Consider the following 26,023-nt stretch of genomic DNA (forward strand, 5'->3'; position numbering starts at 1 on the left):
TCTGAGGCAGGGTCTATTTTATCCTTGTTACAGATGGGGAAACTAAGGCCCAGAGAAGAGCAAAGTCTTCCCCAAGTATGTACCACTCAGGACTTGAGCTCTGAATGTCTCCCACCCAGCTTAGCCCAAGAGCGGGGTTCAGTGATGCCCACTCCCTAAGGCTCTAGAGAAAGGGGGTAGGCCCACATGCCAGTTTGGGGGTGGTAAAGCCAGGTAAGTTTTCTTTATGGGTCCCCTGAAACCCTGAAAGTGAACCCCAGTTCTGCATGAAAGTGAGCTCCCCATAGCTCAAGGTATTCAAGCACAATGCGGCTTTGAGTGCTGAAGCAGGCTGTGCGGCCTTGGATAAGTGACATGCCCTCTCTGAGCCTCAATTTCCCCACCTGTCAACAGCAGACAGTGACAGCTGTGACCAGCCGATCACAGTGCATGGGGATGGGTGGGTGCATGGGGATGGAGGGGCATTTGGGAGGCCTCCCCGATACCACCCCCTGCAGCCACCCAGGTAGCCTGTCCGGGCCTGTCTGTCCCAGTCCAGGGCTGAAAGGGTGCGGGTCCTGCCCGCCCCAAGTCTGGAGGCGGAGTCGCGGTGACCTGGGAGCCCAATAAATCTGCAACCCACAATCACGAGCTGCTCCCGTAAGCCCCAAGGCGACCTCCAGCTGTCAGCGCTGAGCACAGCACCCAGGGAGAGGGACAGACAGCCGACTACATGGGACAGCGGAACCCAGAGTGAGAGGCGAGGTGGCAAGACAGACAGACAGCAGGGGCAGACACAGAGACAGAGAGCGGGGACAGGGAGGCCGACACGGACATCGACAACCCATAGATTCCTAACCCAGGGAGCCCCGGCCCCTCTCGCCGCTTCCCATCCCAGACGGAGCGGGGACAGGCTGCGGAGCATCCTCCCACCCGCCCGCCCCGTCCTGCCTCCTCGGCCCCTGCCAGCTTCCCCCGCTTGAGCACGCAGGGCGTCCGAGGACGCGCTGGGCCTCCGCACCCGCCCTCATGGAGGCCATGGAGACCGCGGAACGGCCCACCTTCGGAGCCTGGGACTACGGGGTCTTTGCCCTCATGCTCCTGGTGTCCACTGGCATCGGGCTGTGGGTCGGGCTGGCTCGGGGCGGGCAGCGCAGCGCTGAGGACTTCTTCACCGGGGGCCGGCGCCTGGCGGCCCTGCCCGTGGGCCTGTCGCTGTCTGCCAGCTTCATGTCGGCCGTGCAGGTGCTGGGCGTGCCGTCGGAGGCCTATCGCTATGGCCTCAAGTTCCTCTGGATGTGCCTGGGCCAGCTTCTGAACTCGGTCCTCACCGCCCTGCTCTTCATGCCCGTCTTCTACCGCCTGGGCCTCACCAGCACCTACGAGGTACCGGACAGAGGCCCGGGGGTAGGACCCGCCCCACTGGCAGTGCTGGGACCCCGTGTGGGGGAGGCCCTGGGGCTTTGAGCCGCTGCACAGGAGGACGCGGACGGCACCTCGGTGCTTTAACGGAGGGGGCCCCTAGGCAGACACGTGGGGAGGGTTCTAGGAAGAGGCCCCAGGCGCCCGGATAGGGGCAGGAAGGAGGAAGAGAGAGCCTGGCGTCCTGCTTCTTAGGTGGAAGCGCTTGCGGGGCGGGGCCCGGCTCGAACAGGTGTGTACTCACCTGCCCCCCACCTGCCCAGGCGTGCAGACCCACGTGTGCGCGCTAGAGGGGACTGCTGACGGCTCCGGGGTTCGAAACCCGGTTTCACTGCTTTCTTCTATCTTGGGCAAGGGGCGTGCCTCTCTGTTTGGGTTTCCCAGCTGGCCAATGGACGAATTACAGGACCTCCCTCCAGGGGAGAGGGTAAAGCGATTAAAATCGTGACCGGGGCCGGGCGCGGTGGCTCATTCCTGTAATCCCAGCACTTTGGGAGGCCGAGGCGGGCGGACCATTTGAGGTCAGGAGTTAGAGACTAGCCTGGCCAACATGGTGAAACCCCGTCTCTACTAAAAATACAAAAATTAGCCGGATGTGGTAGTGGGCACCTGTAATCCCAGCTACTTGGGAGGCTGAGACAGGAGAATTGCTTGAACCCGGGAGGTTGCAGTGAGCCGATATCACGTCACTGCACTCCAGCCTGGGCGACAGAGCGAGACTCTTGTCTCAAAGGAAAAAAAAAATATTGTGGCAGGGCGCGGTTGCTCACGCCTGTAATCCCAGTACTTTGGGAGGCCGAGGTGGGTGGATCACGATGTCAGGAGTTCAAGACCAGCCTGGCTAACATGGTGAAACCCCGTCTCTACTAAAAATACAAAAATCAGCCGGGCATGGTCTCTCGCGCCTGTAATCCCAGCTACTCAGGAGGCTGAGGCAGGAGAATTGCTTGAACCTGGGAGGCAGAGGTTGCAGTGAGCCAAGGTCGTGCCACTGCACCCCAGCCTGGGCGACAGAGCGAGACTCCGTTCCCCCCACCAAAAAAAATCGTGACAGGTATATCCTAGGCAGCCAACACCATTGGCCCCGGGCACTGTCTACACTGTGCGCTTGCGGGCCACGTCGGTGTCAGCTGAGCGGTGGCTGACCAGGAGCCCGCGCCCATCAGGCGCAAGTGGGAGGGCGCGTGCACACGCATGGACCAGTCCTCCAGGTCCACGGGGTACGCACAGGCACGGGATGGCACCTGTGCACGGACGTGTGCGTGCGGCGGGGCTTCCACGTGCAAGAATCTGGCGAGCCCGGTTGGCTTCCGGAGGGAGGGGACCACCTAGAGAGCAGGCGAGGGACCCCAGAGGCCTCGGCTCCCGGGTAAGGACTGTCCAGGTGACCTCGAGTCCCTCCTTGCAGTACCTGGAGATGCGCTTCAGCCGCGCAGTGCGGCTCTGCGGGACTTTGCAGTACATTGTAGCCACGGTGAGTGGCCTCGGCCCCGCCCTCAGCTCAGGGCCCCGCGAGCATCAGCCTTCACTAGCCCCGCCCCCACCAGGCAAGACCCCGACCAGACCCCGCCCCATGCTCCCGTTCTGACCCCGCCCCCACCAGTCCCCTCCCACACCACAGCCGGCCTGACCCCGCCTGCACTCTGCAAGACCCGGCCTATCTGCCCCGCCCATATGCTGGGACCACCCTTCTCCCTCCTCTCCCCATCCCCAACTCGCCCAGACGCCCTCCCTGCTCACCCGCCCCACACTCTGTCTACAGATGCTGTACACCGGCATCGTAATCTACGCACCGGCCCTCATCCTGAACCAAGGTGTGACTCTGGGAGATTAGGGAAGCGTGTCTGGGAAGAGAAAAGGAGGGAGAGGAGAACCCCAGACTAAGTTTGCGCCACGCCCAGGGGCCTAACAGGGGGACCTCTTTTTGCATAGTGACCGGGCTGGACATCTGGGCGTCGCTCCTGTCCACCGGAATTATCTGCACCTTCTACACGGCTGTGGTGAGTGGCCCTGGGAACCCACTCCATACTGGGGATCGGGCCCACTGTGTCTCTTGTGGGGAGACTCTGGGCTTGCCCCTTTCTCCCGAGGAAGGCTCTGTCCCAGCTGGGACCCAGAGTCCTCATCTTTATAGTGAAAAGTGATCTGAAAATCTTATTGCTGAGAATCTAGAGGTATGGTAGCTTCAGGCATGGCTGGATCCAGGTTTCCACCTCTTCTGGCTTCCTGTCCAGCAGGAAGTGAGCTCCTGCTTCATCCTGGGGCTGGCTGAGGTCCCAGGGAAGGCTACCTTTGGCTGGCTCAGGTCTGACCTTGATGCGATATTATCATCATAGTGATAATAATAGTAATGGCGGCCGGGCGCGGTGGCTCACGTCTGTAATCCCAGCACTTTGGGAGGCAGAGGCAGGCGGATCACCTGAGGTCAGGAGTTCGAGACCAGCCTGGCCAATATGGTGAAACCCCGTCTCTACGAAGAATACAAAAATTATCTGGGCACAGTGGCACGCGCCTGTAATCCTAGCCTCTCGGGAGGCTGAGGCAAGAGAATCGCTTGAACCCGGAAGGTGGAGGTTGCAGTGCGTGGAGATTGCACCATTGCACTCCAGCCTGGGCGACAGAGCAAGACTCCATCTCAAAAAAATGTAATAATAATAGTAATGGCAGCAATCACTCACTGACACTCGTATATGTCAAGTCATGTTCCAAATCTTTTTCACTTATTAACTTGTTTAATTCTACTGGGCAGAGTGGCTCATACCTGTAATCCCAGCACTTTGAGAGGCCAAGGTGGGAGGATCACTTGAGGCCAGGGGTTCAAGGCCAGCCTAGGCAACATAGCGAGACCCCCCCGCCCCCGCATCTCTACAAAAAAAAAAATTTTTAATTAGTCGGGCATGGTGGCACCTGCTGTAGTTCCAGCTACTCCAGAGGCTGAGGCAGGAGGATCACTTGAGCCTAAGAGTTCCAGGCTGCAGTGAGCTGTGATCACACCACTGCACTCCAGCCTGGGCAACAGACTGAAACCTTTTCTTTAAAAATAAAATAACTAACTTAATTCTTACAACAACACAGTAAGAAGGTATTATTATTAATCCCACTTTAGAGAGGAGGAAACTGAGGCATAGAAGGGCATCAGTCCCAGGCACCACTGAAGACCAGGTCCCCCATCTAACCGCCCCTCTCCCTCTCTCTGTCCCATGCTGCAGGGTGGCATGAAGGCTGTGGTCTGGACTGATGTGTTCCAGGTCGTGGTGATGCTAAGTGGCTTCTGGGTTGTCCTGGCACGCAGTGTCATGCTTGTGGGCGGGCCCCGCCAGGTGCTCACGCTGGCCCAGAACCACTCCCGGATCAACCTGATGGAGTGAGTGAAAATGCAGAGGATACTCCAGCAGGATGGGGCTGGGACTGGTGCGGTGGCTCACGCCTGTAATCCCAGCACTTTGGGAGGCCGAGGCGGGCGGATCACTTGAGCTCAGGAGTTCGAGACCAGCCTGGGCAACATGGTGAAAACCCATCTCTACAAAAATACAAAAATTAGCTGGGTGTGGTGGTGTGCACCTGTGGTCCCAGGTAGTCGAGAGGCTGAAGCTGGAGGATTGCTTGAGCCCGGTAGGCGGAGGCTGCAGCAAGCTGAGATTACACTACTGCACTCCAGCCTGGATGACAGAGCTAGACCCTGTCTCAAAAAAAAAAAAAAAAAAAAGGCTGGGCACGGTGGCTCATGCCTGTAATTCCAGCACTTTGGGAGGCCAAGGCGGGGGGATCACCTGAGGTCGGGAGTTTTCGACCAGCATGACTGACATCGAGAAACCCCATCTCTACTAAAGAATAAGAATTAGGCCGGGCGCGGTGGCTCACGCCTGTAATCCCAGCACTTTGGGAGGCCAAGGCGGGCGGATCACGAGGTCAAGAGATCGAGACCATCCTGGCCAACTTGGTGAAAGTCTGTCTTTACTAAAAATACAAAAATTAGCCAGGTGTGCTGGCGGGCGCCTGTAATCCCAGCTACTCAGGAGGCTGAGGCAGGAGAATTGCTTGAACCCGGGAGGCAGAGGTTGCAGTGAGCCGAGATGGCACCACTGCACTCCAGCCTAGAGACAGAGACTCCGTCCTCCCCTCCCCCCTCAAAAAAAAAAAAGAATTAGCAGGGCGTGGTGGCGCATGCCTGTAATTCCAGCTACTCGGGGAGGCTGAGGCAGGAGAATCGCTTGAACCCAGGAGGCGGAGGTTGCGGTGAGCCGAGATCACACCATTGCACTCCAGCCTGGGCAACAAGAGCGAAACTCCGTCTTTAAAAAAAAAAAGAGGATGGGGCTGGGCTGCCTTTGTGCCCTGGGATGGTAGAAATCAGCCAATGCCTCCTGCTCCAGGAGGCCCTCGCTGCTCTCTGCTCCTCCCTTCAGACCAGACTGGGGTCTAAAGCCACTCTGAACTCTCAGCTGGGCAAAGAAAGAATGGTTTTTAAATGCATGGATAGATGACTCAGTAAACAAATGTGAATTTTCAATCTGGCAAATGCCTATGCATACGTCAAACCCACTCCATTTATTTTTTATTTATTTTTAATTTAATTCTTTTTTTTTTTTTTTTTTTTTGAGATGGAGTCTCGCTCTGTCACCCAGGCTGGAGTGCAATGGCACGATCTCAGCTCACTGCAACCTCCGCCTCCTGGGTTGAAGTGATTCTCCTGCCTCAGCCTCCCAAGTAGCTGGGATTACAGGCACCTGCCATTATTCCCAGCTAATTTTTGTATTTTTATAGAGATGGGGTTTCACCATGTTGGCCAGGCTGGCCTTCAACTGTGACCTCAGGTGATCCATCTGCCTTGGGCCCCAAAGTGCTGGGATTACAGGCATGAGCCACTGCGCCCGGCCAACAAAACCCACTCCAAATATCCCCTATAAGGTCCAGAAACGCTGTCTGGGGCCCTTGGGAGGGTGAAGTCAACGTGCCATCTCCAAGTGGCTAACTTGCCCTGTCCCCACCCAGCTTTAACCCTGACCCGAGGAGCCGCTATACATTCTGGACTTTTGTGGTGGGTGGCACATTGGTGTGGCTCTCCATGTATGGCGTGAACCAGGCGCAGGTGCAGCGCTACGTGGCTTGCCGCACAGAGAAGCAGGCCATGCTGTGAGTGTTTGGGGGAGCAAGGTGGGGGTTTCTGGGACATGCTGCCCCCCTCCACCAGCCTGAGGCTGTCCCCTGAGCCTGAGGCCGCCTCTTCCCCCAGGGCCCTGCTCATCAACCAGGTGGGCCTGTTCCTGATCGTGTCCAGCGCTGCCTGCTGTGGCATCGTCATGTTTGTGTTCTACACTGACTGCGACCCTCTCCTCCTGGGGCGCATCTCTGCCCCAGACCAGGTGAGTCCCACCCAGGCTCTTGGTTGGTTCTGCACTCCCTCACTACCTTGGTGGGATTGAGGTCGAAGAGCATTCCTAGCAGAGGGAATGGCCTGTGCAAAGGCCAAGAAGCAGGAAAAGAACTGAGAGGAGGCCAGGTGCGGCGGCTCATGCCCGTAATCCTAGCACTTTAGGAGGCTGAGGTAGGTGGATCACCTGAGGTCAGGAGTTTGAGACCAGTCTGGCTAACATGGTGAAACCCCGTCTCTACTAAAAATATAAAAATTAGCCAGGCGTGGTGGCACGCACCTGTAGTCCCGGCTACTCGGGAGGCTGAGGCAGGAGAATTGATTGAACCTGGGAGGCGGAGGTTGCGATGAGGGGAGATCGTGCCACTACACTCCAGCTTGGATGACAGAGTGAGACTCTGTCTCAAAAAAAAAAAAAAAAAGAGCTCAGAGGAGGATCTGCAAGGAATGGGGAAGGTGAGTCTGGGAGGCAATGGACTGCCCTCAGTAGTTGTGAGCAGACGAGGGCCATTTTCAGATCTAGAGTTCCAGAGAGTTCCAAAGATTCCCTGGGAGATGCTCAAGAGGAGATGAAACCATGACCCAGGCCGGGCATGCTGGCTCACGCCTATAATCCCAGCACTTTTGGAGGCCGAGACAGGCAGATCACTTGAAGTTAGAAGTTCGAAACCAACCTGGCCAACATGATGAAACCTCCTTTCCACTAAAAATACAAAAATTAGCGAGGCCTGGTGATGCATGCCTATAATCCCAGCTACCCGGGAGGCTGAGGCAGGAGAATAGCTTGAACCCGGGAGGTGGAGGTTGCAGTGAGCAGAGATCGCGCCATTGCACTCCAGCCTGGGTGACAGAGACTCCATCTCAAAACAAAACAAAACAAAACAAAAATCAAAAACAGGGCCAGGCGCGGTGGCTCACGCCTGTAATCTCAGCACTTTGGGAGCCTGAGGTGGAGGGATCACCTGAGGTCGGGAGTTGGAGACCATCCTGACCAACATGGAAAAACCCCATCCCTACTGAAAAATACAAAATTAGCCGCATGTGGTGGCGCATGCCTGTAATCCCAGCTACTTGGGAGGCTGAGGCAGGAGAATCGCTTGAACCCAGGAGGCGGAGGTTGCGGTGAGCCGAGATGGTGCCATTGCACTTCAGCCTGGGCGACGAGAGAGAAACTCTGTCTCAAACAAAAATAAAAACAAAACAAAACAAGCCCACAAAAACAAAAACAAAAACTGTAATCCAGCAGGAACTAATCATGTTGGTGATAATAATGACCAGCTCCGGTCTCCCATGTCCCAAGTGTCTACTCTGTGCCTCATGCTGTTCCCTTCACCAGCAGTTAGTTCCCCATCTAATCTTTCTTCTGAGAAAGGCAGGGCGATCACAGCTCCCACTTTATAGATGAGGAAACTGAGGCTCGGTGGGAAGTAACTACCTGAAGTCAATGGGCAAGTCGGGGCGGGGGGCGGTGCCAGGACCCATGCCTAGGTCACACCCCAAGTAGAGTTCTGACCATGGGGTTCAGAGTTAGCAGAGGGTACGCAGGACCACCCCATCTGCAGTCCTCCCTGGAGGTCAGATCCGGGACTGCTGGACTGTGTAACTTTAGGGAGGGACTGTACCTCTCTGCCTCACAGTCTTCATCAGTAAAATGGGGATGACACAGGTCCCTGCTTCACAGGGATCCCAGGGCTCAGCACACAGTGGGGCTCAGTGACAATTCTCAGATTCATGCAGTTGATCAACAAATGAACATTACAGCCTGAGGAACATAGGGAGACCCCATCTTTACACAATTATTATTATTGTTATTATTTTTTTGAGACAGAGTCTCACTCTGTTGCCCAGGCTGGAATGCAGTGCGCAACCTCGGCTCACTGCAACCCGTGCCTCCCAGGATCAAGCCATTTTCTTGCCTCAGCCCCCGAGTAGCTGGGATTACAGGCATGCGCCACCATGCCCAGCTAATTTTTTTGTATTTTTTGTAGAGGTGGGGTTTTGCCATGTTGGTCAGGCTGGTCTCAAACTCGTGACCTCAGGTGATCCACCTGCCTCAGCCTCTGAAAGTGCTGGGATTACAGGCGTGAGCCACTGTGCCCGGCCTTTCTTTCTTTTCTTTTTTTTTTTTTTTTTTTTTTGAGACAGAGTTTGGCTCTGTTGTTCAGGCTGGAGTGTAATGGCGCGATCTCCTCTCACTGCAACCTCTGCCTCTCAGATTCAGGCGATTCCTCTGCCTCAGCCTCCCAAGTAGCTGGGACTACAGGTGCCAACCACCACAACCAGCTAATTTCTGTATTTTGGGTAGAAATGAGGTTTCACCATGTTGGCCAGGCTGGTCTTGAACTCCTGAGCTCAAGTGATCCACCCGCCTCAGCCTCCCAAAGTGTTGAGATTACAGGCATGAATCACCATGCCTGGCCAGACCCCTATCTTTACACAAAAATTTAAAAAAATTAGCCAGGCATGGTGGCGCACACCTGTGGTCTCAGCTACTGGGGGGCTGAGGCAAGAAGATCGCTTGAGCCCAGGAGTTTTAGGCTGCAGGGAGCCACAGTCGTGGCACTGCACTCCAGCCTGGGCAACAGAGCAAGATCTTCTCTCAAAACAAAACAAAACAAAAACCACAAACAAAAACTAAATGCATATTAAATACCGACTCTAAGCCCTGTCTGTCCTGGGTGCTGGGGACGTGCAGGGTCAGGACAGATAGATGCACCTGCCCTTGGGGTGCCGCTTTCTGGGAGGCTGACCCCCAGTTCTCCCCAGTACATGCCTCTGCTGGTGCTGGACATCTTCGAAGATCTGCCTGGAGTCCCCGGTCTTTTCCTGGCCTGTGCTTACAGTGGCACCCTCAGGTGAGCACCCGTGCTTGTTCATGGAGCATTATTTCAGCCCCTGGGAGCCTCCTCATCCCGGCCTGCCATCCCCCTGGGGCATGGAATGTTCTGGACTTGTCCATCAGTCCCATTTCCTGCTTGATCCCTAGAAGACAGCCCAGGTAGGCGCTGGCAGAGAGCATGCCCTGGGCACAGGGACCCCACCTGCAGGGGTTTACCTTCTTATCCCCTGCCAGGGCCACGCCTGACTCTCCTCTCTTCTTCCTTCTTTCCTTCCTTCCTCCCCAGACAAATATTTATTGAACATCTACCATGTGGCAGGTACTGTTGTTCTTTTTTTTTTTTTTTTTTCCAGACGGAGTCTTGCTCTGTCACCCAGGCTGGAGTGCAGTAGTGCCATGGTGCCATCTCGGCTCACTGCAACCTCCGCCTCCTGGGTTCAAGCGATTCTCCTGCCTCAGCTTCCCAAGTAGCTGGGACTACAGGTGCACGCCACCACGGCCGGCTAATTTTTGTATTTTTAGTAGAGATGGGGTTTCGCCATGTTGGCCAGGCTGGTCTTGAACTCCTGACCTCAGGTGATCTGCATGCTTCAGCCTCGCAAAGTGCTGAGATTGCAGGCGTAAGCCAGCATGCCCAGCCCAAGTACTGTTGTTCTAAACCCTGGGGCACAGCCACGACCAAGCAGTCCCCTGCTTCTGCCCTCCAAGGCCACACACTCAGGTGGTTTCCACTCTTCCGGGACTTCTGGTCACATGCCCTCACTGTCCCTTTTGCAAATCTCCCACATGTGACTGTAGTCCCTCTGGAACCAGAACCTGCCTGTCTGTCCCGCCTGCCCTTGGTCACAGGTGTCCTTGTTCCTGTGGGGATGTCTCAGGTCTTTGGGGAGGGGAGGGGTGGATATCTCCTTCACCTTTGCAGGACTGGGTTACCCCCACCTCTGCCCTCAGGCTGGGTGAGGTCTGGCAGGCCAGATGGTGTGGACGGTCTCTCCATATGGCCTGAGGACCCCCCACTGCCTTCCTCACACAGCACAGCATCCACCAGCATCAATGCCATGGCTGCAGTCACTGTAGAAGACCTCATCAAACCTCGGCTGCAGAGCCTGGCACCCAGGAAACTCGTGATTATCTCCAAGGGGCTCTGTGAGTTTCAGGGAGACCTGGGTGGGAGGCCAGGGCAGTCCCTCCCCATTGACCGTGCCACCCCCGTCCACTACAGCACTCATCTACGGATCGGCCTGTCTCACTGTGGCAGCTCTGTCCTCACTGCTCGGAGGAGGTGTCCTCCAGGTGAGACCCCACCTGCCCCCTGCCCTGGTCTCCCTGAGAGGTGGGGGCATCTTTGCCATTAAATTGAGGCTCAGAGAGGTCACATGTGTCAGTGGCAGAACTTACTACTTTTTTTTTTTTTTTTTTGAGATGGGGTCTCACTGTATTGTCCCAGGTTGGAGTGCAGAGGCCCGATCATAGCTCACTGCAACCTCCAACTCCTGGGTTCAAGCCATCCTTCCACCTCAACCTCCCAAGTAGCTGGAGTTACAGGTGTGTGCCACCATGCCTGGCTAATTTTTTTTTCTTTTTTATTTTTATTTTTTGAGATGGAGTATCGCTGTGTTGCCCAGGCTGGAGGGCAGTGGCATGATCTCAGCTCACTGCAACCTCCACCCTCTGGGTTCAAGCAATTCTGTCTCAGCCTCCGGAGTAGCTGGGATTACAGGTGCACACCACCATGCCTGTCTAATATTTTTGTATTCTTTTTTTCTTGAGATGGAGTCTTGCTCTGTTGCCCAGGCTGGAGTGCAGTGGTGTGATCTCGGCTCACTGCAAGCTCTGCCTCCTGGGTTCACGCCATTCTCCTGCCTCAGACTCCCGAGTAGCTGGGACTACAGGCGCCTGCCACCACACCTGACTAATTTTTTGTATTTTTAGTAGAGACGGGGTTTTACCGTGTTAGCCAGGATGGTCTCAATCTCCTGACCTCGTGATCCACCTGCCTTGGCCTCCCAAAGTGCTGGGATTACAGGCGTGAGCCACCAAGTCTGGCTTATATTTTTGTATTTTTTTTTTTTTTTTTTTTGAGACGGAGTCTCGCTCTGTCGCCCAGGCTGGAGTGCGGTGGCGCAATCTCGGCTCACTGCAAGCTCCGCCTCCCGGGTTCACGCCATTCTCCTGCCTCAGCCTCCGAGTAGCTGGGACTACAGGCGCCCGCCACCACGCCCGGCTAATTTTTTTTTGTATTTTTAGTAGAGACGGGGTTTCACCGTGGTCTCGATCTCCTGACCTTGTGATCCGCCCGCCTCGGCCTCCCAAAGTGCTGGGATTACAAGCGTGAGCCACCGCGCCCGGCTATATTTTTGTATTTTTATTAGAGATGCGATTTCGGGCCGGGCACGGTGGCTCAAGCCTGTAATCCCAGCACTTTGGGAGGCCGAGGCGGGTGGATCATGAGGTCAGGAGATCGAGACCATCCTGGCTAACACGGTGAAACCCCGTCTCTACTAAAAAAAAAAATACAAAAAAATTAGCCGGGCGTGTTGGCGGGCGCCTGTGGTCCCAGCTACTCGGGAGGCTGAGGCAGGAGAATGGCGTGAACCCAGGAGGTGGAGGTTGCGGTGAGCCGAGATCGCGCCACCGCACTCCAGCCTGGGGGACAGAGAAAGACTCTGTCTCGAAAAAAAAAAAAAAAAAAAAAAAAAAAAGAGATGCGATTTCATCATGTTGGCCAGTCTGGTCTCGAACTCCTGACCTCAAGTGATTCACCCGCCTCTGCCTCCCAAAATGTTGGGATTACAGGTGTGAGCCACCACACCTGGCCTGGCTAATTTTAAAACTTTTTTTAGAGACAGGGTCTCGCTTCATACCTAGGCTTGTCTTGAACTCCTGGCCTCAAGCAACCACCCGCCTCAGCATTCCCAAATCGCTGAGATTAAGAACTAGGTTCTATTTGATGCCAGAGGCCATCAGGGGACTTTTTTGCAGCTGGCTGGCTTGGGGCTGGGGAACTGGGAAGTGGGGGGTGGCGACAGAAAGGGCCTCCCTACGGAGGTTGCAATGAGCCAAGATCGCGCCACTGCACTCCAACCTGGGCAGCAAATTAAAAAAAAAAGAAGAAGAAGAAAGGGCCTCCCTGGCTTGAGGGTGGGACTGCCACCCCCAAGAAAGAATCAGTATCTTTGCCTCCAACCCAAGGGAGATAGGCAGGAACGAGTGATGGGGTCCTCTCCCCTTTAGGGAAACTGAGACACAGAGGAGTCCTTGAGACCCACAGTGGAGTTTCTGAGGTCTCGCTTTCCCAGCGGGTAAACTGAGGCTCAGAGGGGTGGGAGGGCTCCGCCCTCAGCCCCACTTCCACCTACTGTCCCAGGGCTCCTTCACCGTCATGGGAGTCATCAGCGGCCCCCTGCTGGGAGCCTTCATCTTGGGAATGTTCCTGCCGGCCTGCAACACTCCGGTGAGTGGGGGCGGGGGCGAGGGGCGGGGCGGGAGCGGGGCCGGACAGGCCCCTCCTCTTCCCTGAAGCCGGCTCTGCCCCCAGGGCGTCCTTTCGGGACTGGGCGCGGGCTTGGCGCTGTCGCTGTGGGTGGCCTTGGGCGCCACGCTGTACCCACCCAGCGAGCAGACCATGAGGGTCCTGCCGTCGTCAGCTGCCGGCTGCGTGGCTCTCTCAGTCAACGCCTCTGGCCTCCTGGACCCGGCTCTCCTCCCTGCTAACGACTCCAGCAGGGCCCCCAGGTGAGCCGACTTTGAGGGTGGTGGGGGGAGGACCCGAGCCCGGGATGGTGTGATCATGAAGGGAAACTTACTTGCCCTGCACTCGGTATAAGAAAGCCTGACTAGTAAAATGCGTTCCTGGTGGAGGGAACGGTAGGTGCAAAGGCCCTGAGGCCACAATCAGGTTAGTCCCAGTCCAACTGCACTGAGGTTAGGGTGCATTTAATGGGAGGAGAGATGGGTGGGAGATATGGTGCAGCCAGAGGAAGGTAGTACTTTTTTTGTTTTGTTTTTCTGAGACAGAGCCTCGCTCTGTTGTCCAGGCTGGAGTGCAGTGGTGCAGTCTCAGCTTACTGCAGCTTCAACCTCTCAGGCTCAAGTGATCCTCCCAGCTTGAGGGAGACCCAGAATTTGGTTTGGTTCTATTTTTTATTGAGATGAACTAGCCATTTAAAAGTGGCATTTAGGCCAGGCAGACACAGTGGCTCACACCTGTAATCCCAGCACTTTGGGAGGCTGAGGCAGGTGGATCACCTGAGGTCAGGAGTTCAAGACCAGCTTGATCAACATGGGGAAACCCCTGTCTCTACTAAAAATACAATACTTAGCCAAGCGTGGTGGCAGGCGCCTGTAATCCCAGCTACTTGGGAGGCTGAGGCAGGAGAATCGCTTGAACCCAGGAGGTGGAGGTTGCAGTGAGCTGAGATTGCACCACTGTATTCCAGCCTGGGCAACAAAAATGAAACTCCATCCCAAATAAATAAATAAATAAATAAAAGTGGCATTTAGTATATTTGTGCAACCATCACCACTATCTAACTCAAGAACGTTTCCTTTTTTTTTTTTTTTTCTAATTTTGTATTTTTAGTAGAGACGGGGTTTCACCATGTTGGCCAGGCTGGTCTCGAACTCATGACCTCAGGTGATCTGCCCACCTCAGCCTCCCAAAATGCTGGGATTACAGGTGTGAGCCACCATGCCTGGACCCAAAAACATTTTCTTTTCTTTTTTTTTGAGACAGGGTCTTGCTCTGTTGCCCAGGCCAGAGTCCAGTGGCACGATCATAGCTCACTGCTGCCTCAACCTCCTGGGCTCGACAAATCTTCCCCCCTAGTTGCTGGGACCACAGGCACACACCGTCATGTCCTGCTAGTTTTTATTTTTATTTTTTGTAGAGACAGGGTCTGGCTATGTTGCCCAGGCTGGTCTGGAATTCCTGAGCTCAAGCAATCTCCCTGCCTCAGCCTTGCAAAGTGCTGGGATTACAGGTGTGAGCACCCAGCCAACCAAGAACATTTTCTGTTGTGTTTTTTTTTTTGGTTTTTGGGTGGGTTTTTTTGCTTTTTGTTTTTCTGGTTTTTCGGAGACAAGGTCTCCCTCTAACACCCAGGCTGGAGTGCAATGGCACAATCACAGCTCACTGCACCTTGACCTCCAGACTCCGATGATCCTCCTGCCTCAGCCTCCCAAGTAGCTGGGACTATAGGCGTGCACCACCATGCTGGGCTAAATTTTTTGTATTTTTTATAGAGATGAGTTTCTGCCATGTTGCCCAGGCTGGTCTCGAAGTACTGGGCTCAAGTGATCTGCCTGCCTCTGCCTCCCAAAGTGCTGGGGTTACAGGTGCGAGGCACTGTTCCTGGCCATAAGAACATTTTTATCACCCCAGAAAGAAGCCCTGTCCCCATCAGCAGTCACTTCCCACTTCCCCCTTCTCCCCAGCTCCTAGCAAGCACGAATCCACTTTCTGTTTCAATGAATTTGCCTGTTCTGGGCATTTCATGTAAATGGAATCATAAAATATGTGATCTTTTGTGTCTTAGCATAATACATATATATTTTTTGAGATGGGGTTTCACTTCGTTGCCCAGGCTGGAGTGCAGTGGCGTGATCTCAGCTCACTGCAACCTCTGCCTCCCAGGTTCAAGCAATTCTCCTGTCTCGGCCTCCTGAGTAGCTGGGGTCACAGGCATATGCCACCACGCTTGGATAATTTTTGTATTTTTAGTAGTGATGGGGTTTAACCATATTGATCAGGCTGGTCTTGAACTCCTGACCTCAGGAGATCCACACACCTTGGCCTTTCAAAGTATTGGGATTACAGCAGAGTACAGTGGAGCCACTGCACTCCAGTCTGGGTAACAGAGTGAGACTCCACCAAAAACAAACAAACAAACAAAACCAAAAACATTTGTGAACAAGTTTTGGTATGGACATATGTTTTAATTTCTCTCAGTATGTACCTATGAGTGGAATTGCTGGATCATATGGTAATTCTTTAACTTTTTTTTTTTTAAATGGAGTCTTGCTCTGTCGCCCAGTCTGGAGTGCAGTGGTGTGATCTCCGCTCACTGCAACCTCCGCCTCCTGAGTTCAAGCGATTCTCCTGCTTCAGCCTCCCTAGTAGCTGGGACTACAGGCGCATGCAACCACGCCTGGCTAATTTTTATATTTTTAGTAAAGAAGCGGTTTCACCATGTTGGTCAGGGTGGTCTCAAACCTCTGACCTCAGATGATCCGCCTGCTTCGGCCTCCCAGAGTGTTAGGATTACAGGCCTGAGCCACCACGCCTGGCCTATGTTTAATTTTTTGAGGAACTACCAGACTGTTTTCCACAGCGGCCACATCATTTTACATTCCCACCAGCAACATATGAGGATTCTAACTTCTCCACGTCCTCGCCAATACTCATTATTCTCCATCCTAGTGGGTGTGAAGTGATACCTCACTGTGGTTTTGATTTGCATTTCCCTGATGAATAATGATGTTGAGCATCTTTTCATGTATTGAGCATCTTTTCATTGGCCATTTGTGCATCTTCTTTGGAGAAATGTCTATTCAAACCCTTTGCCCATCCAGCTTGAGTAACATAGAAAGACCCCATCTCTATAAAAATAAAAAAGAAAAAATTAGCTGGGCATGGTGGTGCACACTTGTAGTCCCAGCTCCTTGGGAGGCTGAGGCAAAGAGGATCGCTTGAGCCTGGGGGGCCAAGGCTGCAGTGAGGCATGATCCCACCACTGCAATCCATCCTGGGCAACAGAGCAAGACCCTGTCTCAAATTAAAAAAACAAAGCAAAACAAAACAAAACACGCTTCGCCCATTTTTAAATTGGGTGATTTGTCTTTTTATTGTTGAGAGTTATAATTTACATATTTCTATATCTTTATATATTCTGGGTACAAGCCCCTGATCAGATGTATAATTTGCATGTGATATTTTCTCCCATTCTGTAGGTTGTCTTCATTCTCTCGATAGAATCCTTTGATGCACAGAAGTTTTTAATTCTCTTTTTTGGTGGGGGGATGGAGTCTCACTCTGTCACCCAGGCTGGAGTGCAGTGGTGCGATTTCAGCTCACTGCAACCTGCACCTCCCAGGTTCAAGGGATTCTCCCACCTCAGCCTTCTGAGTAGCTGTGACTACAGATGCACACCACCATGCCAGGCTAATTTTTGTATTTTTAGTAGAGATGGGGTTTCACAATGTTAGCCAGCCTGGTTTCAAACTCCTGACCTCAGCCTGCCTCAGCCTCCCAAAGTGCTAGGATTACAGGCATGAGCCACCATGCCTAGCCAGAAGTTTTTATTTATTTATTTTTTTTTTTATTTTTGAGACGGAGTCTCACTCCGTTGCCCAGGCTGGAGTGCAATGGTGTGATCTCAGCTCACTGCAAGCTCCGCCTCCCGGGTTCATGCCATTCTCCTGCCTCAGCCTCCCGAGTAGCTGGGACTACAGGCACCTGCCATCAGGCCTGGCTAATTTTTTTTTATTTTTTTATTTTTAGTAGAGACAGGGTTTCACCGTGTTAGCCAGGATGGTCGCAATCTCCTGACCTGGTGATCCACCTGCCTCGGCCTCCCAAAGTGCTGGGATTACAGGCATGAGCCACCACGCCCAGCCAGTTTTTAATTTTTGATGAAGTCCAATTGATTTATTTTTTTCTTTGGTGGCTTTTGCTTTTGGTGTCATATCGAAGAAACAATTGCAGTCATGAAGATTCCCACCTATATTTTCTTCTGAGAGTTTAATTTGGTTTGATTTTGAGGGTGACAGGGAGCCACAGAGGGTGATGGGCAGCAGCAGGTGATCTGAGTTACATTTTAGTAATGTGCCCTCTGGCTGTGTGTGGAGGACGTCTAGGGTGGGGATGGGATAACTGGAGGGAAGGAACATTGGCTACTGCACAGATCTGGACAGACAGTAATGGAGGTCTGTGCTAGGCCATGGCAGCTGGGGGAAGGAAGCAGGGAGTGAGGTGGGAACAGCTTTTGAGTGCAGGCAGGGGATAAAAGAGGAGGTTCAAGTCTGTCTCTCCCAACCTGCAGCTCAGGAATGGACGCCAGCCGACCCGCCTTAGCTGACAGCTTCTATGCCATCTCCTATCTCTATTACGGTGCCCTGGGCACGCTGACCACTGTGCTGTGCGGAGCCCTCGTCAGCTGCCTGACAGGTAGGTAAACAGAGCATGTAGCCTCAGAGGTCACCCCATTCATCTCTCTGCCTTAAGGCTCCACCCAGCAGGGAGGGGAGAAAGGACGCTCCCATTGGCCGAACTGCCACTGTATGCTGTTCACATTTGCACCTTATTATTATTATTATCATCATCATCATCATTTTTGAGACTCACTCTGTCACCCAGGCTGGAGTGGAGTGGTGTGATCTCAGTTCACCGCAACCTCCACCTCCCAGATTCAAGCGATTCTCATGTCACAGCCTCCCGAGTAGCTGGGATTAGAAGTGTGTGCCACCATGCCTGGCTAATTTTGCTTTTTTTTTTTTTTTTTTTTTTTTTTTGAGACGGAGTCTCGCTCTGTCACCCAGGCTGGAGTGCAGTGGTGCGATCTCGGCTCACTGCAAGCTCCGCCTCCTGGGTTCACGCCATTCTCCTGCCTCAGCCTCTCCGAGTAGCTGGGACTACAGGCGCCCGCCACCACGCCCGGCTAATTTGTTTTTGTATTTTTAGTAGAGACGGGGTTTCACCGTGGTCTCGATCTCCTGACCTGGTGATCCGCCCGCCTCGGCCTCCCAAAGTGCTGGGATTACAAGCGTGAGCCACCGCGTCCGGCCTTAATTTTGCATTTTTAATAGAGACAGAGTTTCGCCATGTGTCTCGAACTCCTGGGCTCAAGTGATCCACCCACCTCGGCCTCCCAAAGTTCTGGGATTTTAGGTGTGAACCACTGCACCTGGGCTGTACCTATTTTTTTAAAAGGAAAAAAAAGTTTGTGAGGAAAAAAGAAGTGTGTGTGTATATATATACATACATACACACTTTTATGTATATATATACATAAAAGAAATTATGAATATATATTAAAAATTATGAATATATATAAAAGAAAGTGTATATATATATACATATGTGTGTGTGTGTGTGTATATATATATATATATACATATAGTTTCTTTCTTTTTTTTTTTTGAGACGGAGTCTCGCTCTGTCCAGGCTGGAGTGCAGTGGCGTGATCTCAGCTCACGGCAAGCCCCGACTCCCGGGTTCACGCCATTTTCCTGCCTCAGCCTCCCGAGTAGCTGAGACTACAGGCACCCGCCACCACGCCCAGCTAATTTTTTTTTGTATTTTTAGTAGAGTCAGGGTTTCACCGTGTTAGCCAGGATGGTCTCGATCTCCTGACCTCATGATCCACCCGCCTTAGCCTCCCAAAGTGCTGGGATTACAGGTGTGAACCACCGCACCCGGCTATAGTTTCTTTTAAAGGGACGGGGTTGACTGGGTGCGGTGGCTCACGCCTGTAATCCCAGCACCTTGGGAGGCTGAGGCGGGTGGATCACCTGAGGTCAGGAGTTGGAGACCAGCCCAGCCAACATGGTGAAACCCCGTCTCTACTAAAAATACAAAAAAACTAGCTGGGCATGGTGGCAGGGGCCTGTAATCCCAGCTACTTGGGAAGCTGAGGTAAGGGAATCTCTTGATCCTGGGAGATGGAGGTTGCAGTGAGCCAAGATCGTGTCACTGCACTCCAGCCTGGGCGAGAGAGTGAGACTTCATCTAAAAGAAGGAAGGAAGGAAGGAAGGGAGGGAGGGAGGGAGGGAGGGAGGGAGGGAGGGAGGAAGGGAAGGAAGGAAAGGAAGGAAGGAAGGAAGGAAGGAAGGAAGGAAGGAAGGAAGGAAGGAAAGGAAGGAAAGGAAGGAAGGAAGGGAAGGGAGGAAGGAGAAAGAAAGAGAGAGAAAGAGAGAAAGAAAGAAAAGAGACGGGTCTCACTGGTACCCAGACTGGAGTGCAGTGGCACGATCATGGCTTACTGCAACCTTGAACTCCTAAGCTGAAAGCAATCCTCCCACCTCATCCTCCCGAGTAGCTGAGACTACAGGCGCGTGCCAATGTGCCCGGCTCACATTTACACCCTTTAAAGCTATGTCGTTTTCTTGACAACCCTGCACCTCTCAGAGCTTGCCCTATTTTGCAGAGGCAGAAACGGAGGCATCGCCTGCAACTCCTCTCCCCCACAAGATTAAGTCCTCAGTAGAGGATATGGGATGGGGCGGGTGGCGCTATCCCTGGTGCTGAAATATCTTCTAAAGCTGCCGGTGACTCCGCACTTGTTAGGGAATTCTAAATTCCACGGAAAAGTAGAAGCAGACGAAGAGGGGAAAATCAGTAGTGATGACAGTACCTGCTTACACTTCTTGAGTCTCAGACTTCACATTCATCAGGCCTTTATCGAGTCCTCCTCTGTGCTGGGCGCTATTTTAGGCACTGGGGATGCAGCAGTGAATGGAACCGTGTGCTGGACCCTCCCAGCCATCCATTAATGTGTTTTGTTTTGTTTTGTTTTGTTTTGTTTTGTTTTGTTTTGTTTTGTTTTTTGAGATGGAGTTTCACTCTGGTCTCCCAGGCTGGAGTGCAATGGTGTGATATTGGCCCACTGCAACCTCTGACTTCTGGGTTCAAGCAATTCTCTTACCTCAGCCTCCCGAGTAGCTGGGATTACAGGCGCCCACCCCCACGCCTGGCTAATTTTTGTATTTTTAGTAGAAATGGGGTTTTGCCATGTTGGCCAGGCTAGTCTCGACCTCCTGACATCAAGTAATCCCCTGCCTCGGTCTTCCAAAGTGCTGGGATTACAGGCGTGAGCCACCGTGCCCAACCTCCATTGATGTTTTTGTTTTGTTTTGTTTTGTTTTAGAAACAGGGTCTCACTCTGTCACCAAGCTGGAGTGCAGTGGCACAATGACGGCTCACTGCAGCCTCGACCTCTTGGGCTCAAGCAATCCCCCTGCCTCAGCCTCCCAAGTAGCTGAGACTAGAGGCACGCACCACCGTGCCTGGCTAATTTTTTAATATTTTGTAGAGATGGGGTCTTGCTGTGTTGCCTGGGCTGGTCTCCAACTACTGGGCAACTCTAAGCAATCCTATTGCCTTAGACTCCCAAAGTACGATTATGAGCCACCATGCCTGGCCTCACTGATGTTTTATTACAACTTCACTGTGTAGATGAGGAAACTGAGGCTCAGAGGCTTGCCAGGGTTCCTCAGTGGGACTGGAGGCTGTCAGACTTCATAGACCAGGGATCTCCTTTCTCCTTCCCAGGGCCTGGTCTCCAACCCCCATGACCCCTTCACTAAATGCCTGGATTTCTCCATTTCTCCCCGCCCTTCAGGCCCCACCAAGCGCAGCACCCTGGCCCCGGGATTGTTGTGGTGGGACCTCGCACGGCAGACAGCATCAGTGGCCCCCAAGGAAGAAGCGGCCATCCTGGATGACAACTTGGTCAAGGTCAGTCTTAGGCTGGATTCCCAGAGCTAGAGGCAGCCAAGTGGCTTTGGGGCATGACCGTAGCTCAGGGGAGGGACATGGTACATCAGCACCTTTCTCCATCTGTCATTATCTCCAGTCAAAAGACTCTATTGGGAGCTGATTCATCCTCAACAGTTTTTATCTCCCTTCACAAGGACTGAGCAGAGTTTAATCTTATTCCTTTTTGTTTGTTTGTTTTTTGAGACAGAGTCTCTCTCTGTTGCCCAGGCTGGAGTGCAGTGGTGCAACCTCGGCTCACTGCAACCTCCACATCCCAAGTTCAAGCGATTCTCCTGCCTCAGCCTCCTGAGTAGTTGCTACTACAGGTGCATGCCACCGCACCCAGCTAATTTTTGTGTTTTTAGTAGAGATGGGGTTTCACCATGTTGCTCCGGCTGGTCTCGAACTCCTGACCTCAGATGATCCACCCACCTCAGAACCCCAAAGTGCTGGGATGACAGGCATGAGCCACCGAGCCCGGCCTCATCTTCAAGTTTTTATTATCTCCCTTCATAAGGACTGAACAAAGTTGAATACTATTCCTTTTTGTCGTTATCTGTTTTCACAGTGACTTCCAATCTTTGGCAGGTGAAACTGGTGTGCCGTTAGGGTATTGATGTAAAGTCTCTTCTTAAAATAAAATTACTTAATTCAAAAGTGAGTCAACTTGGGGAAAAAATCTTACATAAGAAACACAACAGATGGTAAACCGATTTTGGCTAAAACCGCGTGGTTGCTTTGTGAATTCCCAGAGTTTGGAAAATGCTGTCCCTGGGGGACCTGATCCCATGCCTACCCCTGTTTTGGAATCCCTGTTCCATTCTCTCATTTATTGAGCACCTGCTGTGTACCCAGTCCTACCCTGGGCTATGGCCTGAGACCCCCACCCCACCCTCATCTAGCAGAGGCAGGTGAAAACTAAAAAGAGAAATATGTAGGGTCTGTCTCAGTATATGATAAGCATTCAAAAGATAATACAACCAGATGCTGTCAGGCCGGGCACGGTAGCTCACGCCTGTAATCCCAGCACTTTGGGAGGTTGAGGTGGGCAGATCGCTTGAGGCCAGGAGTTCAAGACCAGCCTGTCGAATATGGCGAAACCCCGTCTCTACTAAAAATACAAAAATTAGCCGGGCATGGTGGCATGTGCCTGTAATCCCAGCTACTCGGGAGAATGAGGCAGGAGAATTGAACACTTGAACCCGGGAGGTAGAGGTTGTAGTGAGCTGAGATCGCGCCACTGCATTCCAGCCTGGGTGACAGAGCAAGACTTTGTCAAAAAGGAAGGAAAGCAGGAAGGGAGGGAGGGAGGGAAAAGAAGGAAGGAAAGGAAGGAAAGAGCCGGGCGTGGTGGCACACCCCTGTAATCCCAGCAGTTTGGGAGACCGAGGCAGGTGGATCACCTGAGGTCAGGAGTTCGAGATCACCCTGGCCAACATGGTGAAACCCCATCTCTACTAAAAATACAAAAAATTACCCGGGTGTGGTGGTGCGTGCCTATAATTCCAGCGATTTGGAAGGCTGAGGCAGGAGAATCAATTGAACCTGGGAGGCGGAGGTTGCAGTGAGCAGAGATTGTGCCATTGCACTCCAGCCTGGGCAACAAGAGTGAGACACTGTCAGAAAGAAAGAAAAGACAGAGAGAGAGAGAGAGCGAGAGAGCAAGCAAGCAAGCTAAAAAGAAAAACATGTAGGGTCTCAGCAGGATAAACATTCAAAGGATAATAAAACCGGATGCTGTGATGGGGAGCAACTTTAGCCAGGGAAGTCAGGGGTGGCCTCTTGGGAGAGGTGACATTGACTGACCCTGAGTTAGCAGAAGAGGAACCAGCCACAGACAGGAACAGCTTTGACTGAGAAGGGGATTGGGAGGGGAGGGGTTTGCCTGAAGGTGTTTAAAGCTCCCTCCAGCTGCCCTAGAGAAGTATTTATCTTTTCTTTCTTTCCTCTTTACGTTTCCTTCCTCTTCTTTTCTTTTTTTCTTTCTCTCTCTTTTTCTTTTGTTTGTTCTTTATTATTTTATTTTTTTTGTTGTTGTCTTTGTTTTATTTGTGTTTTTTTTTTCTTTTTGTCTTTTATTTTTCTTTTTCTTTTTTTGAGATAGGGTCTCACTCTGCACTTGATCTTAGCCAAAAGGCCGAGAAGCGATAGGGTCTCACTCTGTTGCCCAGGCTGGAGTGTAGTGGCATGACCATGGCTCACTGCAGCACCAACCTCCATGGCCCGAGAAATTCTCCCATCTTTCAACCTCCTGAGTAGCTGGGATTATAGACATGCACCACCAAGTCTGGTTAATTTTTTATTTTTGGTAGAGATGGGGTTTCACCATGTGGGCCAGGCTGGTCTTAAACTCCTGGACTCAAGTGATCTGCCCACCTCGGCCTCCCAAAGTGCTAGGATTACAGGGGTGAGCCACCGTGCCTAGCCAGAAATATTTATTTTCTTGAAGGTGAATGGGCAGAGAAGCAGAGAGAGGAGGGAGGAACTATAGCAGGCATCTAAGAAAGTGTGGATGGCCTGGGCTGTAGGTGACATGTGAGTGGGGAAGAGAAGCACATGGACATTTTGGAGGTAGAGGGGGCAGGAACGGCCCGTGCACTGAGCAAGGGGATAGTGTGCAATCCTGTGCACGCCCTGTCCCGCCAGGTCATCAGTGGCCCATCTGGGAGATGAGGTGACACAGAACAGGGTGGGGACAGGGTCTCTGATGGGGTCTCTTCTTCCCACTTTTCTCCAGGGTCCTGAAGAACTCCCTGCTGGAAGCAAGAAGCCCCCTGGCTTCCTGCCCACCAATGAGGACCGTCTGTTTTTCTTGGGGCAGAAGGAGCTGGAGGGAGCTGGCTCCTGGACCCCCTGTGGTGGACATGATGGTGGTCGAGACCAGCGGGAGACAAACCTCTGAGGACAGGGCCAGCTGCGGGACTGACACCCTGGGATGGAACCTCAAAATGGGCCAAACCCAGACAACGGGCCCATGGCCTTGGGCTCCGATTGGCTGGATTGCCTTGTATGCAAATGAGTTCAGGACTACAAGACCCTACCCTATGGGGAGGCCCTGCCTCCGGGAGGTCATTTTTTAAATCCAGCCCCTTGCTTCAACTGTCCCTAGTATTAGATACTGCAGCTCCAACGCCTCCCCCAAAATAAGACTGGGTTTTTCTCTCTCTCTTTTTTTTTTTTTTTTTTTGTTGAGACAGAGTCGTGCTCTGTCGCCCAGGCTGGAGTGCAGTGGTATGATCTCGGCTCACTGCAACCTCTGCCTCCCAGGCTCAAGCCATTCTCCTGCCTCAGCCTCTTGAGTAGCTGGGATTATAGGTGCCCACCACCATGCCCAGCTAACTTTTTGTATTTTTAGTAGAGACAGGGTTTCGCCATGTTGGTCAGGCTGATCTCGAACTCCTGACCTCAAGTGATCCACCCATCTCAGCCTCCCAAAGTGCTGGGATTACAGGCATGAGACACCATGCCCGGCCTGCCATTTTTCTCATTCTATAATAGAAAGATGTTGGAATCCCCTCTGGACAACATAGGAAACTCCCAGATCTAACATCAGGATCTGAGAAAGACCCCAGCTCTTACCTGAAACGTGTTTAACCTTATCATTTTTGAGACAGAGTTTAGCTCTTGTCGCCCAGGCTGGAGTAAAATGGTGTGATCTTGACTCACTGCAACCTCTGCCTCCCGGATTTAAGCAATTCTCTTGCCTCAGCCTCCCAAGTAGCTGGGATTGTAGGCACCCGCCACCACACCCACCTAATTTTTATATTTTTAGTAGAGACGGGGTTTCATCACATTAGTCAGGCTGGTCTCGAACTCCTGACCTCAGGTGGTCCACCCGCTTTGGCCTCCCAAAGTGCTGGGAGTACAGGTGTGAGCCACCACGCCCAGCCAGAGCCACTGTGCCTGGCCTGTGTTTAACTTTAGCAAGCGTTTTGGAGGTCTTCAGGCCCAACTTCCTGTGCCTCATTTCACAGGCAGAGAAACTGAGGCACAGAGAGGAGGGCAATGGCTTGGCCAAGGACACAATAGCAATCCAGGCATTTACCAAGAGTTGAACACCAACTCTTTCTTCTTTCTTTGTCCTTTCTTTTCTTTTCTGTTTTTGAGACAGAGTCTCACTCTGTCACCCAGGCTGGGTGCAGTGGCACAATCTCAGCTCACTGCAACCTCCGCCTCGTGGGTTCAAGTGATTCTCCTGCCTCAGCAACCTGAGTACCTGGGATTACAGTGAGCGCCACCACGCCTGGGTAATTTTTGTAATTTTGTATTTTTGTAGAGATGGGGTTTTGCCATGTTGGCCAGACTGGTCTCGAACTCCTGATCTCAGGTGATCCCAGCCTTGGCCTCCCAAAGGGCTGGGATTACAGGGGTGAGCCACCGTGCCTTGCCTCTTTCTTCTTTATTTTCTTCCTGGCATTGGGGAGGGGGTGATTCAGACCCCACATGGCCTCCAACCTTGGCCCACACACCTGCCATGTCTCCCATCACCCTGAGCCTGCTAGCGTCCCCTCCTCACCTGACAACAGAGGCTCTCGAATTGGGTTGTGTCCCCCCAAAACTTATGTCCACCCAGAGCCTCAGAACATGAGCTTACTTGGAAATAGGGTCTTCGCAGGTGTAACTGGTTAAATTAAAAGAGGTATTACTGGAGGAAGATGGATGAATCCAGTGACTGGTTCCTCATATGAAGTAGAGAAGAGATGCAGAGAAACACATGGGGAAGATACCATGTGGAGACAGAGGCAGAGGTTGGATCAATGAGTCTACGAGTCAGAGGACCTAAGGATTGCCAGCAACAACCAGAAATCAGGAGAGGGGGCATGAGATGCATTGTTTCTTAGAGCCTTTAGAGGGAACATGGCCCTACTGACACCTTGATGTCAGACTTCTGGCTGCCAGAACTGTCAGAGAATAAATTTCTGTTGTTTGATGCCA

General features: G+C 52.6%; 1 protein-coding gene across 1 annotated transcript; it reads left to right on the plus strand.

Moving 5' to 3' along the window:
* SLC5A5 (solute carrier family 5 member 5) lies at positions 1-26,023 on the plus strand. Its single transcript, XM_055239312.2, has 15 exons — positions 1-1,365; positions 2,810-2,875; positions 3,164-3,215; positions 3,334-3,401; positions 4,611-4,765; positions 6,394-6,534; positions 6,635-6,764; positions 9,539-9,627; positions 10,645-10,757; positions 10,834-10,904; positions 12,979-13,065; positions 13,150-13,346; positions 17,654-17,778; positions 20,952-21,067; positions 23,826-26,023. Exons 1-15 carry the CDS (start codon positions 1,009-1,011, stop codon positions 23,988-23,990), a joined length of 1,932 nt encoding a protein of 643 aa, XP_055095287.1. The 5' UTR covers positions 1-1,008; the 3' UTR covers positions 23,991-26,023.

The sequence above is a fragment of the Symphalangus syndactylus genome, chromosome 13 (assembly GCF_028878055.3).
Source record: "Symphalangus syndactylus isolate Jambi chromosome 13, NHGRI_mSymSyn1-v2.1_pri, whole genome shotgun sequence".
Taxonomy (NCBI): Eukaryota; Metazoa; Chordata; class Mammalia; order Primates; family Hylobatidae; genus Symphalangus; species Symphalangus syndactylus.